General features: G+C 42.3%; 1 protein-coding gene across 15 annotated transcripts in view; it reads right to left on the bottom strand.

The window, feature by feature from the left end:
• LOC118363680 (transient receptor potential cation channel subfamily M member 4-like) overlaps nucleotides 1–20,954 on the bottom strand; it is a 269,567-nt gene that overhangs the window by 23,162 nt on the left and 225,451 nt on the right. The window contains exons 23-25 of one of the 15 annotated variants that reach the window (XM_052486161.1): nucleotides 6,471–6,652; nucleotides 2,929–3,061; nucleotides 523–767 (exon numbers count right to left, since the gene is read on the bottom strand). The exons of 6 other annotated variants lie outside the window; for them this stretch is intronic. In XM_052486161.1, the coding sequence (XP_052342121.1) occupies nucleotides 644–767; nucleotides 2,929–3,061; nucleotides 6,471–6,652 (439 nt within the window). In that variant the 3' untranslated portion in view covers nucleotides 523–643. Of the gene's footprint in view, nucleotides 1–522; nucleotides 768–2,928; nucleotides 3,062–6,470; nucleotides 6,653–6,887; nucleotides 7,054–14,693; nucleotides 14,827–20,954 lie in introns of those variants that run through there. 8 more of the 15 variants (XM_052486176.1, XM_052486179.1, XM_052486152.1 and 5 more) reach the window with 8 other exon arrangements.

A 20,954-nucleotide genomic window follows, 5' to 3' on the forward strand; every position in this document is an offset into this window, starting at 1 on the left:
AAAAAATGACAGAAGACCCGAAAAAACTATCTACCTTCCACACCACTTGTCTCTGGAGAATCATGGACATCTTCTGGCCAAACACAATATCAAAGACCGACCTCCTTAGACAAACTAAGCAGGAAGCCATCGATACCATGTTCAAGAGACGCTGCTGGAGCTGGATTGGACACGTCCTGAGAAAGAGTACAGACTCTATCCCAAGAATAGCTGTCTATTGGCTTTCAGAGGGCAGATGTAAGAGGGGGAGGCCCAAGACAACGTGGCGTAGAACAATGGAGACCAAGCTCCAACAAAATCAGCACAGCTGGGGCACGGTGGAGAAGATGGCCAGAAATGGAGTTCCTTTGTTGATGCCCTGAGCCATTTAATTGCATTGTCAGGAAAGGACCTGCAAGTAAGCATTTCGTTGGACGGTGTATCATGTGTATCCTGTACATTCGATTAATAAAACTTGAAAACACACACACACACCTCAATTTGATATAACGAATGACTCAATTGGCATCACAAGCAATAATCACATGCCAAGGGAGCTGGAGCAACCCTGCCCCTTCTCAATCTTCGTCTGCTGGTGGAAACACTCAAGCACACACACAAACATGTTGTGACTGTGAGACATACAGTATGTACAAAATCTAAATCACACACACAAACACATAAATAGAATGTCGGAACAAAATGTAAGCCTGACCTCCGATTCCAGAGCCCTCAGTCTGCGATCATGATCCCTTGTCTCAGCCATCTGTTTCAGCACACTGTCCACCCTGTCACACAGTAAACACATAGTCAGGTCCAAAATTATTGGCACCCTTGATAAAGATAAGCAAAAAAATACTATAAGATAAAGAACACAAATACAGAGCTATATTGCCTGCAAAACATTTACACTAATACAATTACTCAGAGAAAGAGATTTTGTTTAACAAAAAAATATTTGTTTTGCTCTAAAATATAGGGGTCAAAATTATTGGAACCCCTGTTTTCAATACAGATGTAGGATCTAATTTGATCACTTTGTTGTTGTGAATTTTCCTGTACAGCGGGAAATGTCGTAAACTTGTAATGTATTTGAGGTTTAAAAAGGCTTCTAAAGTTTGAATGTCTACCTAGAAATTGGAATTGATTTGTCCTAACGAAAACATATCAGCCCACTACACAAATGTTCATTAATTATAATCCACATAATAATTCACATTTGCTGTTGCTGAAGGATTATTTTTCATTCTGTAGCAAACTGTCTTAAATTAAGATTCTACATCTGTACCTCACCTTGCAAGGCCCATGCCAGGCACACTGGATCCACTCCAAATTGCCTACCACTCAACAGATCCACGGAAGATGCCATTTCCATAACACATCAGGACAAGAGGAATACCTATGTGAGAACGCTGTTCATTGACTACAGTTCAGCATTCAACACAATTCCTCCAAGCTCGACACCAAGCTCAGAGCCCTGGGTCTGGACTCTGCAACTGGACTTCCTGACAGGCAGACCACAGGCTGTGAGGATTGGCAACACACCTCCACACTGACTGTTAACACAGGGGCCCTCAGCGTGTCCTCAACCCTCTGCTGTACTCCCTATTCACCCACAACTGCGTGGCTTTGTATGGCACCAAATCCATCATCAAGTTTGCTGATGACACCATGGTTAACCTGCAATGATGAGTCAGCCTATAGGAGGAGGTCAAATAATTGGCATTGTGTGCCAGGACAACAACTCTCCGTCACCATCAACAAAAGAAAGGAGTTGATTGTTGACTTCAGCAAGCAGACAAGGTAACATGCTCCGATTCACATCGCTGAACTGCTGAACACTTGGAACTGGACTGAACACCTGCTCTGATTCTCCACACCTTAGCACACATGCACTCGCGCACACACACATTCATGCTACACACACATCACAACTGCTGCTACCAGACTTTTATTATGATTGCTAAATAGTGCACAATTGAAACACTTGACCCCCAAACCCCCACTTCCCCAAAACAAGTGTAAATATTGGACTACAATATACCCTAAAAATGTTTATTCTACCGAGTCATGAACTTTGTTTTTATTCTTATATTTTATTATTTATTACTGTTGTGGCATTGTCGAGAAGAGTAATGATGTACATACGAGTAATAAAACTTGAAACTTGGATAATGTCACTGAGCCTTTTTCTAAACTGTTTTATGAGATTGGAGAACACATTGGATGGGATCTTAGACCATTCCTCCATACAGACACTTTACAGATCCTTGATATCCTTCATCTGCACTTATCGACTGCCCTCTTCAATTCAAAACAATGATTTTTAATGGGGTTCAAGACCGGAGCATGAGAGGGTCATTTGCAAAATGTTGATTTTGTGGTAAGTTAATAACAATTTCTTTGTGGATTTTGATGTGTGCATTGGGGTTATTGTCTTACTGGAAGATCTACTTGCGGCCAAGTTTCAGCCTCAGTATTTGTGCTTTTACACCTGCATTGTTTGCTGTTTGGGGTTTTAGGCTGGGTTTCTGTACAGCACTTTGAGATATCAGCTGATGTACGAAGGGCTATATAAATAAATTTGATTTGATTTGATTTTGATTTGATTTGTATTATCTATTTTATACAGTCTTTTTTGCTCATCTTTATCAAGGGTGCCAATCATTTTTGGACCTGATCGTACAACATCACATAATAAAAATATTACAGTACAGTACATATTGTATATTAAAGTATATCAAATATATTATTTGGACAAAAATATATAAATATTTAAATGTATACAATACATGTATATGTAGGCTACTGTAACATGTAAGTATAAAATATATTCATAATATCAATAAATATCCACATTATCTAGAAAAGGCTGTAGTTAAATTGGTAAGAAAAATGCTGAAAGAGAGATGGATCCTAACTGGAGGGCGGGTGTAAAAGTTTACTCACTTGACTGACATCCGTTTGAGCCTCTCCGAGTCGCTCCCTCTCTGGATCTTGCTCTGGGCTGTCAGGAAGTTTTCCTTCTGAATGGCCTCCCATGTCATTAACCTGTTAGCTGCTTTCCCCGTCAGCTCCAATACTAACAGAGGTGGAAATGTATTAGTCGTGCTGATGCTTAGCGTGAGGTAGGAAGCACAGGAGGCTGCTGAGAGAGAATGGCTCATAATAATGGCTGGAACAGAGCGAATGAAAGGGCATCAAACACATGGTTTGATGTATTTGATACCATTCCATTTGATTCTTCTTCAGCCATTACCACGAGTCCGTCCTCCCCATTTAAGGTGCCACCAACCTCCTGTAGTAGGAAACCAGTAGTTAGCATGTTAACCTCACTGTCAGACAGAGGTTGTGTCCCAATAATCTCTCCTTTCATATCTAAGGTTTATTTTGGGACTGGAATGGGTAGATATGCCACTGACATGGCCTCTCATCTGAAGACACGGCCTCCCGAAGTGTGCACTTGTTCACTTACCTTCACAGATTTTAAAGGAAATTACTGGCATATGGAAAGTCCTTCTAGTCTTTGCCTAAAACTGTTGAAGTAATATGGCTACAGGTTCATCTGCCTCACCTAAATCACATTATTGTGGAAGCTGCTATAGACCACCAAGTGCTAACAGTCATTATCTGGATAATGTGTGAAACACTTGATAATGTATGTGATATCAACAGAGAGGTATATTTTCTGGGTGATTTAAATATTGTCTGGCTTTCATCAAGCTAGCCCACTCAAGAAGAAGCTTCAAACTGTAACCAGTGCCTGCAACCTGGTTCAGGTTATCAGTCAACCTACCAGGGCAGTTACAAACAGCACATCAACATGTATTGATCACAACTTTACTAATGTTGCAGAAATAAGCTTGCAAGCAGTATTCAGATCCATCAGATGTAGTGGTCACAGTATAGTAACCATATGTAGGAAAACCAAAGTTCCAAAGGCAGGGCCTAATATAGTGTATAAAAGGTCATACAATACATTTTCTAGTGATTCCTATGTGATTTTTTTAACCTTTATTTGACTAGGCAAGTCAGTTAAGAACAAATTCCTATTTTCAATGACGGTGGGTTAACTGCCTGCTCAGGGGCAGAACGACCGATTTGTACCTTGTCAGCTCGGAGATTTGAACTTGCAACCTTTCGGTTAGTAGTCCAACACTCTAACCACTAGGCTACCCTGCCGCATGTTGTTGATGTAAAGAATATTTGCTGGTCCGTGGTGGGTAATGAGGAGCAAACAGATGCTGCACTTGACACATTTATGAAATTGCTTATTCCAGTTACTATTAAGCATGCACCCATTAAGAAAAGTACTGTAAAAACTTAAATCCCTGTGGATTGATGAGGAATTGAAAAATGTTATGTTTGAAGAAAAAAAAAGTCTGGCTGCCCAACTGCTTGGTGAATGTACTGCAAATTAAGAAATCATATGACCAAACTGAATAAAATGAAGAAGAAACTATACTATGAAACAAAGGTTCAATGAATGATTGTAAAAATCTTTGGAGCACCTCAAATTCAATTTTGGAAAAAAAGGCAAACTCAGCTCCACCATTCATTGAATCAGAATTCATCACAAAACAGACTGATATTGCCAACTACTTTCAATCATTTTTTTCTTCAGAAAGATTAGCAAACTTAGGCATGACATGCCAGCAACAAACGCTGATACTACACATCCAAGTATATCTGACCAAATTATGAAAGAGAAGCAAAGGTGAAAAAATATTGTTGTCTATCAACAATGACAAGCCACCGGGATCTGACAAGTTGGATGGAAAATTACTGAGGATAATAGCGGACAATATTGCCACTCCTCTTTGCCATATTTTCAATTTAAGCCTACGAGAAGTTGTGTGCCTCCAGGCCTCGAGGAAAGCAAAAGTCATACCGACCAATCAGCCTGTTACCAACCCGTTGTAAACTTTTGGGAAAAATGGTATTTGACCAGATACAATGCTATTTTACAGTAAACAGACTTTGATGATAAAAAGATTGTGGGGCTGTTTTGTTAGATTTCAGTGCAGCTTTTGACATAATGCTGCCGGAAGAACGTATGTGTTATGGCTTTACACCCCCTGCTATACTGTGGATAAAGAGTTACTTGTCTAAAAGAACACAGAGGGTGTTCTTTAATGGAAGCCTCTCAAACATAATCCAGGTAGAAGCAAGAATTCCCTAGGGTAGTTTTTTAGGCCCCTTACTTTTTAAAATCTGGCTTTGAGTAAAGCCAGTGTGGCTATGTATGCGGATGATTCAACACTATACACGTCAGCTACTACAGCAACTGAAATGACTGCAACACTCAACAAAGAGCTGCAGTAGCAAGGAATAAGTTTGTCCTAAATATTTCCAAAACTTAAAGCTTTGTATTTGGGACAAATCATTCACTAAACCCTAACTACATCTCATAATGAATAATGTGTAAATTGAGCAAGTTGACTAAACTGCTTGGAATAACCCTGGATTGTAAACTGTTATGGTCAAAACATATTGATACAACAGTAGGTAAGATGGGGAGAAGTCTGTCCATAATAAAGCGCTACTCTACCTTCTTAACAGCACTAAAAACAAGACAGGTCCTACAGGCTCTAGTTTTGTCACACCTGAATTACTGTTCAGTCGTGTGGTCAAGTGCCACAAAAAAGGACTTAGGAAAATTGCAATTGGCTCAGAATGGGGCAGCACGGCTGGCCCTTGGATGTCTACAGAGAACTAACATTAATAATATGCATGCCAATCTCTCCTGGCTCAAAGTGGAGGAGAGAGTGACTTCATCACTGCTTGTATTTATGAGAGGTGTTGACATGTTGAATGCACCGAACTGTCTATTTGAACTACTGGCGCACAGCTCAGATACCCATAAATACCCCTCAAGACATGCCACAAGAGGTCTCTTCACAGTCCCCAAGTCCACAACAGACTATGGGACTACATGGAACTCTATTCCACATCAAGTAACTGATTCAAGCAAAAAAAAAGATTTAAAAAACAGATAAAAATTACACCTTATGGAACAGATGGGACTGTGAAGCAACACAAACACAGGCACAGACACATTCCATACACACACACACACACACACACACACACACACACACACACACACACACACACACACACACACACACACACACACACACACACACACACACACTTTAAGGATTCAAGGACTGACCATCCATGATATCAAAATTATAATTGTAACCATGTTCTAAAGCTATACAGTGTTTGTTTACATTTACGTTGTTCATAAACATTGGCGTAAAACAAACATATTTTTTGTTCCGATGGGTTACGACTGTTAAACTAAGCTCATGGGGCATTTATAAGTTATCTTCTTCAAGAATCAATGTATCATTATCATAAATGTTTAAGTCCAAAAATGGATATAGCAATTGCTAATTGCCCCCTTTAAGCAATAGAGTTCTTATAATGATTGTAAGGATATAAAAATTCCTTTACAATGAATACCTGGGTTAAATTCTCACCAAAATGGAGGATCTTGACCGAGGGTACCTTGCGGATGTATCTCTTGATAAATAGGTGAACGTGGGAGAGGATAATGAAGGGGGGAGCAAGGGAGGGCCGGGAGTGGTACTCCACAATCAGGTTGTAGCGCTGGAACTTCCAGTAGGTGTCGCTTTGGCCCTGCACCTTGGAGAATGTGTAACTGTGTGAAGAGGGGATGAAGAGAAAGGATTCATAATTAACATAATGTGGTACACAATTAACAAAAAAGACGAGGCATTCTATTTAGCTGAAAATTATAGTAAAAATGTCAGTAAAATTATATTGACAGAATAGATTTATAGGAGACTGAAGATTCAGGGAGGTGAGAGAGAGGGAGAGAGAAATAAAGGAGAGAAGAAAGATAGAAAGGAGGAAAGAGAGTGTCCATCCTTTACCTGAACATGGCGATGAGTAGGTTGATGAGCAGGATGTTGGTGACCAGTAGGTAGATGACCAGTAAGACAATCACTAGCCAGTTAGCATAATGGCTCCTGCAGGCCTCCGCGCCTCCCTCGATCAGCGTCACATTGTCAGTGCACTCCGTGTCCCACTCCTTCCTCACTACAGACAGACAGACACAATATGGAGGACATGAGTAACAGAGGTTTGTAGACTTTTCCACATTGATCTTGTCAAAAAAGTTTGGCAGCTTTGGGTTGGAAAGCATCACATAATTTGTACTCACACACACACACACAAACACACACACACACACACACACACACACACACACACACACACACACACACACACACACACACACACACACACACACACACACACACACACACACACACAATACCATCTATTTCCTCCACTGGGACCTGTCCAAATATGTGCAGGTACGGCCTGTAGAACACGCGCGGAAAGATCCAGGCGGGCGAGGTCATAGGAGTACAGCAGTGCTTGATTGGCCACCCCATATGCCATAAGCCACACACCAAGGAAGAAGAGGAAGAAGAAGATATCCTTCATCTATAGGAGAGCACAACATTTAACATGGATTACAGTGGAGGCTCCTCAGAGGAGGAAGGGGAGGACCATCCTCCTCAGTGAAATGTTAAGATAAAACTATACTAAATATAATAACGTCACCAAATAATTGATTAAAACAACTTCAATAGCACTCTCTGGGGTAGCACCATGGTATAGCCGCAGGACAGCTAGCTTCTGTCCTCCTCTGGGTACACTGACTTCAATACAAAATTTAGGAGGCTCGTAGGCCTCACCCCCTTCCATAGACCTACATGGTAATTATGAACACTTCCGGAGGACGACCTCCAACCAATCAAAGCTTTTGCAGTATGAACTGTTGCCCATCCAATCATAGGATTAGTCTCAGAGAATGACCCTAGTGTGTTGTATTGGGGTTGTGCTGCAGAGCATTATGGGGGCGTAATATGTGTTGAGAAGCTTGGTGAGTTGGTGACAGGATAGAGATTGAAAAGTGATAGCATTTTGGGGATATTATTCAATTCAAATGAGTTTCTTCAAATGACTGGAGATGGAGGACGTAGATTATAAATAGTTTCCTTGTTTTAGAACTTTATTTTTGTGTCCAGTTAGTGCAATTTAAGTGAAAAAAAATGCCTTGCTAACTTCAGTAGCAGTAGCTACCAGCTTGAGTGTGCAGTTTTCGCCGCCAACACTACCGCAAATTTTGTTGACATTTTGTTGAAGAACCCCTTTCATTCTCTGGGGTGCACGGAAAAGGTGCGAAATAAAACCGAGGGTCGACCTCTGCCTGAGATCAGTTTCATGAAGAAGGGTGAAAAGGTGAGGGAGTTCATTACCAATTTGTATCAAAAGTATAGTTGGTTAACAGGGAGCCTTTAACCAAGCTGCCTGCATTGCTGGCCTTGTCTGCTTTTTAGAAAGTCTTGGGCGATAGGGGGTCAGTGACCGAAGAACATCAATCATTCAGCTAAACAGAAAAACAAAAGGAGGGAGCATATAAATGCTGACATCAGATTCATGCTTCTGGGAAAAAGCTGCATCGAACATGACAATGGTCTCCGTATTCAAACTGCGTAATAAAACAAGAAAGTAAGAAGAAACAGGGATGTTCTCAAGAGGCTTATCAACACCACTGCATTTCTGGGCATGTAAGATTTAGCTTTTAGAGGACACGACAAGGACAGTTCCACTAACAAGGACAACTACAAGGAGCTTGCAGAGGTAATATGATGTGTTACTTGCTGAACATATGGAACTTTCGACTGTCTTTTCCGGGATCTCGAAATCAATTCAAAACTACTTGATAGCTTCCATCCCATCATCATTAAAAGTTCGATTTAAGAGAAGGTTGACTCAGCGTATTTCTTCGCACAGGCTCAAGTAGGCTTTCCACTTTCCTCCGGTATTTATTTAGCAAAGATGATAACACATAATCACCCTGGACTGACAACAACAAAAACTCATTACATACAGTTGAAGTCGGAAGTTTACATACACCTTAGTCAAATTCATTTAAACTCAGTATTTCACAAATCCTGACATTTAATCAGAGTAATAATTCCCTGTCAGTTAGGATCACCACTTTATTTTAAGAATGTGAAATGTCAGAATAATAGTAGAGAGAATGATTTATTTCAGCTTTTATTTATTTCATCACATTCCCAGTGGGTCAGAAGTTTACACTCAGTTAGTATTTGGTAGCATTGCTTTAAATAGTTTAGCTCGGGTCAAACGTTTTGGGTAGCCTTCCACAAGCTTCCCATAATAAGTTGGGTGAATTGTGGCCCATTCCTCCTGACAGAGCTAATGTGTAACGGAGTCAGGTTTGTAGGCCTCCTTGCTCGCACACGCTTTTTCAGTTTTGCCCACAAATTTTCTATAGGATTGAGATCAGGGCTTTGTCATGGTCACTCCAATACCTTTACTTTGGTGTCCTTAAGCCATTTTGCCACAACTTTGGAAGTATGGTCATTGTCATTGTCCATTTGGAAGACCCATTTGCAACCAAGCGTTAACTGATGTCTGGAGATGATTCTTTAATATATCCACATAATTTTCCTACCCCATGATGCCATTTATTTTGTGAAGCGCATCAGTCCCTCCTGCAGCAAAGCACCCCCACAACACGAGGCTGCCAACGCCCTGTGCTTCATGTTTGGGATGGTGTTCTTCGCCTTGCAAGCTCCCCACTTTTTCCTCCAAACATAACGATAGTCATTATGACCAAACAGTTATATTATTGTTTCATCAGACCAGAGGACATTTCTTCAAAAAGTACGATCTTTGTTCCCATGTGCAGTTGCAAACCGTAGTCTGGCTTTTTTATGGCGGTTTTGGAGCAGTGACTACTTCCTTGCTGAGCGGCCTTTCAGGGCTTGTTTTACTGTGGATATAGATACTTTTGTACCCGTTTCCTCCAGCATCTTCACAAGGTTTTTTTACTTTTGTTCTGGGATTGCTTTGCACTTTCCCACAAAGGATGTTCATCTCTAGGAGACAGAGCGCGTCTCCTTCCCGAGCGGTATGACGGCTGAATTGTCCCATGGTGTTTATACTTGCGTACTATTGTTTGTACAGATGAACGTGGTACCTTCAGGCGTTTGGAAATTGCTCCCAAGGATGAACCAGACTTGTAGAGGTCTACAATTTTTTTTCCTGAGGTCCTGGCTGATTTCTTTGGATTTTCCCATGATGTCAAGCAAAGAGGCACTGAGTTTTTTGAAAGTAGTACTTCAAATACATCCACCAGTACACCTCCAGGTGACTCAAATTATGTCAATTAGCCTATCATAAGCTTCTAAAGCTATGACATCATTTTCTGGAATTTTCCAAGCTGTTTAACTTACTGTATGTAAACTTCTGACCCACTGGAATTGTGATACAGTGAATTATGAGTGAAATAATCTGTTTGTAAACAATTGTTGGAAAAATGACTTGTGTCATACAAAAGTCCTAACCGACTTGCCAAAACTATAGTTTGTTAACAGGAAATGTGTGGACTGGTTGAAAAACGAGTTTTAATGACTCCAACCTACATTGAGGGAAAAAAGTATTTGATCCCTTGCTGATTTTGTACATTTGCCCACTGACAAAGAAATTATCAGTCTATAATTTTAATGGTAGGTTTATTTGAACAGTGAGAGACAGAATAACAACAAAAAATCCAGAAAAATGCATGTCAAAAATGTTATAAATTGATTTGTATTTTAATGAGGGAAATAAGTATTTGACCCCCTCTTAATCAGAAAGATTTCTGGCTCCCAAGTGTCTTTTATACAGGTAACGACCTGAGATTAGGAGCACACTCTTAAAGGGAGTGGTCCTAATCTCAGTTTGTTACCTGTGTAAAAGACACCTGTCCACAAAAGCAATCAATCAATCAGATTCCAAACTCTCCACCATGGCCAAGACCAAAGAGCTCTCCAAGGATGTCAGGGACAAGATTGTAGACCTACACAAGGCTGGAATGGGCTACAAGACCATCGCCAAGCAGCTTGGTGTGAAGGTGACAACAGTTGGTGCGATTATTCGCACATTCAAGAAACACAAAATAACTGTCAATCTCCCTCGGCCTGGTGCAAGATCTCACCTCGTGGAGTTGCAATGATCATGAGAACGGTGAGGAATCAGCCCAGAACTACACGGGAGGATCTTGTCAATGATCTCAAAGCAGCTGGGACCATAGTGACCAAGAAAACAATTGGTAACACACTACGCCGTGAAGGACTGAAATCCTGCTCTGCTCCCTCTGCTCAAGAAAGCACATGCCCGTCTAAAGTTTGCCAATGAACATCTGAATGATTCAGAGGACAGCTAGGTGAAAGTGTTGTGGTCAGATGAGACCAAAATGGAGCTCTTTGGCATCAACTCAACTCGCCGTGTTTGGAGGAGGAGGAATGCTGCCTATGACCCCAAGAACACAATCCCCACCATCAAACATGGAGGTGGAAACATTATGCTTTGGGGGTGGTTTTCTGCTAAGGGGACAGGACAACTTCACCGCATCAAAGGGAAGATGGACGGGGCCATGTACCGTCAAATCTTGGGTGAGAACCTCCTTCCCTCAGCCAGGGCATTGAAAATGGTTCGTGGATGGGTATTTGTTATGGATACAGGTATCCTGTGTGGGTGTGTGTATCCTGTGTTCTTTTCTCTCCTTCTCCCCTCACAGGTGAAAATCATCACTCCCCAATCAGTCACCAATCAATCATCAATCAGAAGACACACCTCCTCCTGTTTCCTACCCAATCACAGTTCCTTTCCCTTGGTTTAAAAACCCTGTCAGTTGTTTGTCTGTAGATCGCTCTGGTTCACCCTCTCCTACTATGTCTCGCTATCGCTCTTTATGTACTGACCTATCTTTTGTTTGAGCACCTCCATATCACTTTGTCCTCACCTGTGAGTATTGTTTTTGGTTATGGTGTTTGTTTGCTGGTGGGAAAAGGGGGAACCAAGACAAGTCGCCCATGGGCATACACTACCCGTAGGTAAACTTTGTTAAAAACACTAGTTAGAACTGGGCGGACCACCCACTGTGTTTTTGGTTAGTTAGCAGTTGTTGAAATAGGCTAGTCTAGCTTAGGGGTGTTTTGGATGCTTATTGTTTCTTTCCTTGGGTCCAGCTCAGCCCCTTTTCCTGCCCCCATTACCGTGTGTCCTGTTTGGCCCTGTCCGGGGGTGTCCTCAGATGGGGCCACAGTGTCTCCTGACCCCTCCTGTCTCAGCCTCCAGTATTTATGCTGCAGTAGTTTATGTGTCGGGGGGCTAGGGTCAGTTTGTTATATCTGGAGTACTTCTCCTGTCCTATTCGGTGTCCTGTGTGAATCTAAGTGTGCGTTCTCTAATTCTCTCCTTCTCTCTTTCTTTCTCTCTCTCGGAGGACCTGAGCCCTAGGACCATGCCCCAGGACTACCTGACATGATGACTCCTTGCTGTCCCCAGTCCACCTGGCCATGCTGCTGCTCCAGTTTCAACTGGCCTGGGCCCTAGGACCATGTCCCAGGACTACCTGACATGAGGACTCCTTGCTGTCCCCAGTCCACCTGGCCATGCTGCTGCTCCAGTTTCAACTGTTCTGCCTTACTATTATTCAACCATGCTGGTCATTTATGAACATTTGAACATCTTGGCCACGTTCTGTTATAATCTCCACCCGGCACAGCCAGAAGAGGACTGGCCACCCCACATATGCTCTCTCTAATTCTCTCTTTCTTTCTCTCTCTCGGAGGACCTGAGCCCTAGGACCGTGCCCCAGGACTACCTGACATGATGGCTCCTTGCTGTCCCCAGTCCACCTGACTGTGCTGCTGCTCCAGTTTCAACTGTTCTGCCTTATTATTATTCGACCATGCTGGTCATTTATGAACATTTGAACATCTTGGTCATGTTCTGTTATAATCTCTACCCGGCACAGCCAGAAGAGGACTGGCCACCCCACATAGCCCGGTTCCTCTCTAGGTTTCTTCCTAGGTTTTGGCCTTTCTAGGGAGTTTTTCCTAGCCACCGTGCTTTTACACCTGCATTGTTTGCTGTTTGGGGTTTTAGGCTGGGTTTCTGTACAGCACTTTGAGATATCAGCTGATGTACGAAGGGCTATATAAATAAATTTGATTTGTTTTCTAATAAACCATGTGTTTGACGGTAATTTAGTTGTCTGTGGTTATTTCGTTCTCACTTGTACTTTGTCACTATTATAAATTGCATGAGTTATGTTACAGGTCTCGTTACCATCCCCCCTAGACTATCGGGCCAAAAGGGATTCGTAACAGTATTCCAGCATGACAATGACCCAAAACACACGGCCAAGGCAACAAAGGAGTGGCTCAAGAAGAAGCACATTAAGGTCCTGGAGTCGCCTGGCCAGTCTCCAGTCCTTATTTCCATAGAAAAACTGAAGGGAGCTGAAGGTTCAAGTTGCCAAACGTCAGCCTCGAAACCTTAATGACTTGGAGAAGATCTGCAAAGACGAGTGGGACAAAATCCCTCCTGAGATGTGTGCAAACCTGGTGGCCGACTTCAAGAAACGTCTGACCTCTGTGACTGCCAGTAAGTGTTTTGCTCCCAAGTACTAAGTCATGTTATGCAGAGGGGTCAAATACTTAATTCCCTCATTAAAATGCAAATCAATTTGTAACATTTTTCACGTGCATTTTGTTTTGACATTTTTGTTGTTGTTATTCTATCTCTCACTGTTCAAATAAACCTACCATTAAAATTATAGACTGATCATTTCTTTGTCAGTGGGCAAATGTACAACATCAGCAGGGGATCAAATACTCCCCCCCTCACTGTAAGTGTATGTAAACTCCCGACTTCAACTGTAAATGTTGCAGGAGCCTTGGCTACACCTAAACATTAGAGATCTGACATGCTGTATGGGATGAAAACAAGACAATTTTTCAGTCTGATCAACTGTAGCCTCCTAATAAGAACAGCTGCATATGGTCTATGTGCACTGTCCATTTGGTCAGGGTAACTAATTGGTAATGTTATAGTCCATTTTTTTTCAGCAGAAAATTTGAATTTTATCAAATTTGGTGCATATTAGGCTGCCTATGTTTTCAATCCAAAATGATTAACTGTAATTACTCTATCAACATAATAGTGATACATTTTTTACAAGGTCTACAGTTGCAAACATGCATAAAGCAAGCGCAGCCCTGTGAGTTCTATTGTTTATCAGTTGTCTGTGTCTGGGTAGAGGAAATCCCCTCCTAATCTAGTCTAAATATAAACAAGTATAAGGTTGCTGCAGTTTGACAAGCTTTTTCTCTTTTTTTTTTAAAACAATGTGACCTGATTAGGAAACTTTTTACAACTGATTAATCATTGTCATACATTATAGGGTCCAGAGATTTCCTGGTTAGGTTAATAGATGTTCAGAAGGGCACGCAGTAGGTAAACGTTTTGCGACGGAAAATCTAAATCTGTGTTCCTATTGGACACGTTGGTATGATGGTCCCACAGTGTTAAATGAGAAACGGGCAACGTTTCTACCCAACAAGGGTCTTTGCTAAGACCAGTAAACACTTAGGGAGCATCATACCAGTGTGCAGATTTATATTTTTTATTATTATCCTCTCGGATCAAACACCTGAGATAGGATTTTATGGATGTGCTTATCTTCACACGTCAAACCACTAATTGGACACGTTACCTTTACATTCCAAAGCGTTTTTTTTTCAAATAACTAAACACAACCCAGCCATAGTCATGTCTCATTTTGTTGCTTCAGTAAGTCTCACCATCTTGCCGACGATGATGATCTTTGGCCCCAGTTGTTTGTGAATGGCGAAGATGTGGATGAGATGAAGTGTGAAGACCATGTAGTCCACACACAGGACTGCTCGGCCAAACTCATAGGACCACTGGAACATTCTGACCCACACATGCACACACATACACACAAATACACACATGAAGACAGACAGTGACACACACAAACAAACATATACGTTAAGTATGCACATGCACACAAACGCACACACAGTAGAGCTAATGTAAGTATATTAGCGTCTTTCTATAAATAATGGGGCCAATGTGTGACATTGGGATCAACATTTCTCAATAATTTGAGAAATAAAAAGGATTTTCATGCAGTTCCACATGTGTACTTAGAGGAATAAAAGTGAATATATGCAAATTGACCCATAACTCCACCTATACAACAGCATAGGCCTAGGACTATACATCAGTTAAAGCAGGGTTCATAAGTCAAGTGAAAATCAAAGACTTTCAGGAACTTTTTCAAGAACTTAATTGTAATTTTCAAGGATCTCAATGTTATACATTCGTATAATTTATATACTTGTACATATAGGGCCTTAAAATAGAACCCCTCCCCCAAAAAAGCAGGCTAAAAGTGTAAAAAAAAAAAAGTTGGCCATTACCACTTTAAGAATCTTTGTTTTTTGGGTGGAGGGGCTTGCCAATGTATTGATTTATTATTACATTCTAAAGTATGTAAGAATAATGTGGACATTGCCTGACTAAATAGCTGCATGCATGACGATTTTTCCGTCGCCTATGTGGCAGGCGCAGGCATACATAATAAAGCCATGAATATCGGTAGCATTAAATCGCACCATTTGAATCTCACCTTCACTGTTTATATAATGAAGAAAGACCAGGTTACTTTTTCAGCGGAAGGATTTGTATTGGAAAGCAAAGTTGAGGCCAACATTAGATGTTGTCGACCTCATAAGAACAGCATGTGGTTTTAAGCAACAGAGTAGCATGACACCCTTCAATTGAAGCGGGGGAATCAAATGAAAGTGGCCAAATCACAGATAAGGGAGCAGCAGAATTTATAAACTGCCTACAATAATTACACAGTCTTTTCACACAGGTAGGCCTATTCCAGTACTTGCATTTCTAAGCTCCAAATTCAAGTTGGCAACTTCAAGCACCTTGTATGTATTGTTTAAAAATTGCATGCCCCTTGTATTGTTCAAATGTGTCATGTTATTTCATTACCAGATGATACTGTGAATAAGGCCACTGGGCAATGAAATTTGTTGTAATTACATCCAAAATCATTTGTAGGAATAGCATTGGGTGTTGCGCAATATTCTATCTACACAATTGTGTACACTAGGACTTGGTGTCCAGGCCGAGGCACAAAAACATATGAAAACATGACCACAATACCTTGATGCTTTCTTTCTCTGTTAAATCTAACGAGACCTTGCTGTAAATCAAGTAGACAACAACAGATGACCAACATCAATTCACTAGGGATATTAGATCCAACAATCGAGACACCAAAATATTCCCTTTTCCAGCACTTGCATGCTCTATCACAACATCTGTTCTTCACTTGACTGTCATTTAGAAAATGATTTGCTGGATCAGATGATGTGTGAAAATGAGAGCATTCCGTATTATTCTGTACATAAACCGGACACTCCATTTACAATAGTATATGCTATGTTTAGTATGGTATGTATTCATTTGTGGAGGTTCATCACCCATTTCGTATATCTTACGAATTACAATTCATATTATATTATATGTAACAAATTTGCCTAAAAGTTCAATATGTTACGAATTTGCCTAGTGTATTATGTGTTGCGAAATCTAGCCAGTTAGCTAAGGTTAGCTACGCTAGGGGTTAGGATTAAGGTCAGGGTTAAGTTTAAGAGGTTTGTTACGGATACAGTTATCCTGTGTCTGTGTATCCTGTGTGTGTTTTCTTTTCTCTCCTTCTCCCTCACAGGTGAAAATCATCACTCCCCAATCAATCATCAATCAGAAGACACACCTCCTCCTATTTCCTGACCTATCACAGTTCCTTTCCCATGGTTTAAAAACCCCATCATTTGTTTGTTCTAAAGCTCAGCTCAGCTCAGCCTCTCTGTAAATGCCATGTCTGTAGGTCTCTGTGTTTCACTCGCTTTGTGTCTTAACCTCTCTTTTGTTTAAAGCACTTCATAGCACTTTGTCATCACCTGTGAGTATTATTTTTGGTTATGGTATTTGTTTGTTGCTGGTGGGAAAAGGGGGAAACCAAGACAAGTCGCCCATGGGCATACACTACCCGTAGGTGAACTTTGTTAGAACTGGGCGGACCACCCACTGTATTTTGGTTAGTTAGTTAGCTGTTGTTAAAGTAGGCTAGTCTAGCTTAGGGTGTGTTTTTGTATACTTATTGTTTCTTTCCTTGGGTCCAGCTCAGCCCCTTTTCCTGCTCCCCCCATTACCGTGTGTTTATAAATAAACCTAGAGTTTGACGGTAGATTTCTGTTGTCGTGGTTATTTCATTCACACTTTTACTTTGTCACAATAATAATTTGCATGAGTTATGTTACGGGTCTCATTACCATCCCCCTAGACTGTCGGGCCAAAAGGGATTCGTAACAGGTTAAAGGGTTACGGTTAGGGTTTGTGGAAGGGTTAGCTAACATGCTAAGTAGTTGCATGGTAGCCAAAAGGTAGTAAGTATTTGCAAAGTTGTCCGTGAGGAGATTTGAATTTTGTAGATAACATCGCCAAAGTCGAGGATCGGTAGGATAGTCAGTTTTACTATGGGTAAGTTTGGCGGCGTGAGTGGAGGCTTTGTTGCGAAATAGAAAGCTGACTCTAGATTTGATTTTAGATTGGAGATGTTTGATATGAGTCTGGAAGGAGAGTTTACAGTCTAGCCAGACACCCATGTACTTATAGATGTCCACATATTCTAGGTCGGAACCACCCAGGGTGGTGATGCTAGTCGGGCATGCGGGTGCAGGCAGCGAACGGTTGAAAAGCATGCATTTGGTTTTACTAGCGTTTAACAGTGTCTATGTCTGCAAAGTAGTTGGTGAACCAGGCAAGGCAGTCATTAGAAAAACCGAGGCTCCTGAGTCTGCCGATAAGAATATGGTGATTGACAGAGTCGAAAGCCTTGGCCAGGTCGATGAAGACGGCTGCACAGTACTGTCTTTTATCAACGCGATTATGATATCGTTTAGTACCTTGAGCGTGGCCAGCTCAGAAACCGGATTGCACAGCGGAGAAGGTAAGGTGGGATTCAAGATGGTCGGTGATCTGTTTGTTAACTTGGCTTTCGAAGACCTTAGATAGGCAGGATGGATATAGGTCTGTAACAGTTTGGGTCCAGAGTGTCTCCCCTTGAAGAGGGGGATGACCGCGGCAGCTTTCCAATCCTTGGGGATCTCAGATGATACGAAAGAGGTTGAACAGGCTGGTAATAGGGGTTGCGACAATGGCGGCGGATAGTTTCAGAAATAGAGGGTCCAGATTGTCAAGCCCAGCTGATTTGTATGGGTCCAGGTTTTGCAGCTCTTTCAGAACATCTGCTATCTGGATTTGGGTAAAGGTGGTGACCGTGTTACCTAGCCTCAGTGCAGTGGGCAGCTGGGAGGAGGAGCTCTTGTTCTCCATGGACTTGAGTGTCCCAGAACTTTTGGAGTTAGAGCTACAGGTTGCAAATTTCTGCTTGAAAAAGCTGGCCTTTGCTTTCCTGGCAGACTGCGTGTATTGGTTCCCGACTTCCTGAACAGTTGAATATCGCGGGGGCTATTCGATGCTATTGCAGTAGCCACAGGATGTTTTTGTGCTGGTTGAGGGCAGTCAGGTCTGGAGTGAACCAAGGGCTATATCTGTTCTTAGTTCTGCATTTTTTTGAACGGAGCATGCTTATCTAAGATGGTGAGGTAGTTACTTTTAAAGAATGACCAGGCATCCTCAACTGACGGGCTGAGGTCAATATCCTTCCAGGATCCCCGGGCCCGGTCGATTAGAAAGGCCTGCTCGCAGAAGTGTTTTAGGGAGCGTTTGACAGTAATGAGGGGTGGTCGTTTGACCGCGGGATGTAGCGCATACAGGCAATGATCGCTGAGATCCTGATTGAAGACAGCGGAGGTGTATTTGGAGGGCAAGTTGGTCAGGATGATGTCTATTAGGTGCCCATGTTTACAGATTTAGGGTTGTACCTGGTGGGTTCCTTGATGATTTGTGTGAGATTGAGGGCATCTCGCTTAGATTGTAAGACTGCCGGGGGTGTTAAGCATATCCCAGTTTTAGGTCACCTAAAAGAACAAAGCTGGATGGGGGCGATCAATTCACAGATGGTGTCCAGGGCACAGCTTGGAGCTGAGGGATGTCGGTAGCAGGCGGGATGTCGGTAGCAGGCAGCAACAGTGACAGACTTATTTCTGGGGAGATTAATTTTTTAAATGAGAAGTTCGAACTGTTTGGGTATGGACCTGAAAGTATGACATTACTTTGCAGGCTATCTCTGCAGTAGATTGCAACTCCTCCCCCTTTGGTAGTTCTTTCTTTTCTGACGGAAAATGTTATAGTTGGGTATGGAAATCTCCGAATTTTTGGTGGCCTTCCTAAGCCAGGATTCAGACACGGCAAGGACATCAGGGTTGGCAGAGTGTGCTAAAGCAGTGAGTAAAACAAACTTAGGGGAGGAGGCTTGATGTTGACATGCATGAAACCAAGGCTTTTTCAATCACAGAAGTCAACAGTTGAGGGTGCCTGGGGACTTGCAGGGCCTGGGTTTACCTTCACATCACCCGAGGAACAGAGGAGGAGTAGGATGAGGGTGCGGCTAAAGGCTATCAAAACTGGTCGACTAGAGCGTCGGCGGACAAGGAATAAAAAGTAGCAGATTTCTGGGCATGGTAGAATATATTCAGGGCATAATGTGCAAACAGGGGTATGGTGGGGTGCGGGCACAGCGGAGGTAAGCCCAGGCACTGGGTGATGATAAGAGGTTGTATCTCTGGACATGCTGGTTATAATGGGTGAGGTCACCGCATGTGGGGAGGTGGGACAAAGGAGATATCAGAGGCATGAGGAGGGAACTAGAGTTCCATTGTAAACTAAAACAATGATAACTAACCTGAACAACAGTATACAAGGCATATTGATATTTGAGAGACATACAGCGAGGCATAAAGTAATCGAGGGTGTTGATCGGGAGAGCTCGCTTAAAACAACAGGTGAGACAACAACAGCTAATCAGCTAACACAACAGCAGCAGGTAAAATGGCGATGACTAGGCAGAGAGGGTCAGATTAACTACACACAGAGCCTGAGTTCAAGGCTGGGACTGACAGAAAAATAAAAACAGAATGGAGCACCGTGATTAATGGACAGTCCAGCGGGCATCAGCTATGTAGCCAAGTGATCATAGTGTCCAGGGGGCAGCAGTAGATGGAACAGGGAAGCTTAGCACGCGGGCGACACAGCGTTTAAAGTTAGTAGCCCGGGCTAGTAGGAGCGCTCTGCTCCAACGGAGGCCGGTTGAAGACACAACGGATGGAGTATTCGTCGGGAGACCAGTCGTGGTGTGGTGCGGAGGGGCGCCGCTTCGATAGAGAATCCATGCCAGATGGCAAAAGAGGTATTGTAGAATTTAGTTTGCTAGCCGGGAGATGCCTGGCTCACGGCTAACTGGTGCTAGCTTCGTGGGCAGTGGCGCAGCCACTATAGCCAATCGGGTAGCAGTGGTGATCCGGTGCCAAGGTCCAGAGTTTACAGCAAGGAGTATTGGGCTCTAGCCATGTATGAGTGGGGTTAGGGTGAGCAGCTGAGTAGGCCAGAGGTGGGCCTCAGGGATAGCTTCGGGTACTGGGTGCAAGCTCGCTGTGAGGGGATCAGAAGTAGTGGTCCAGGGATTACGGCAGGAATCAGGCGTTGTTGTGGAGAGACAGTCCGATACTGGTAGATTGGAGAGTATTATCCAGGCTAAAAACAGGGCTGGTATCTGTGCAGAAGGTGTGCCGCTAGCGGCTAAATAATGACTAAATAGCTTGTAGCTAACTAGCTGGTTAGCTTCTGGAGGTTCTTGAATGTGTTCTAAAATTAAAATAATAGCGATTCCGTATCACATTGTGTGAGACAGGTTACTGAAAGTATAATCGAATTAAAAATCGAAAAGAGATTGAAAATAAAATTGAAATATATATACAAAAGTACACGAGAGGACGAACAAAACACGTCTTTACTGCTACGCCATCACAGGTCTCCCCATCTGATGCAACACCACC

The sequence above is a fragment of the Oncorhynchus keta genome, chromosome 3 (assembly GCF_023373465.1).
Source record: "Oncorhynchus keta strain PuntledgeMale-10-30-2019 chromosome 3, Oket_V2, whole genome shotgun sequence".
NCBI classification, from domain to species: domain Eukaryota; kingdom Metazoa; phylum Chordata; class Actinopteri; order Salmoniformes; family Salmonidae; genus Oncorhynchus; species Oncorhynchus keta.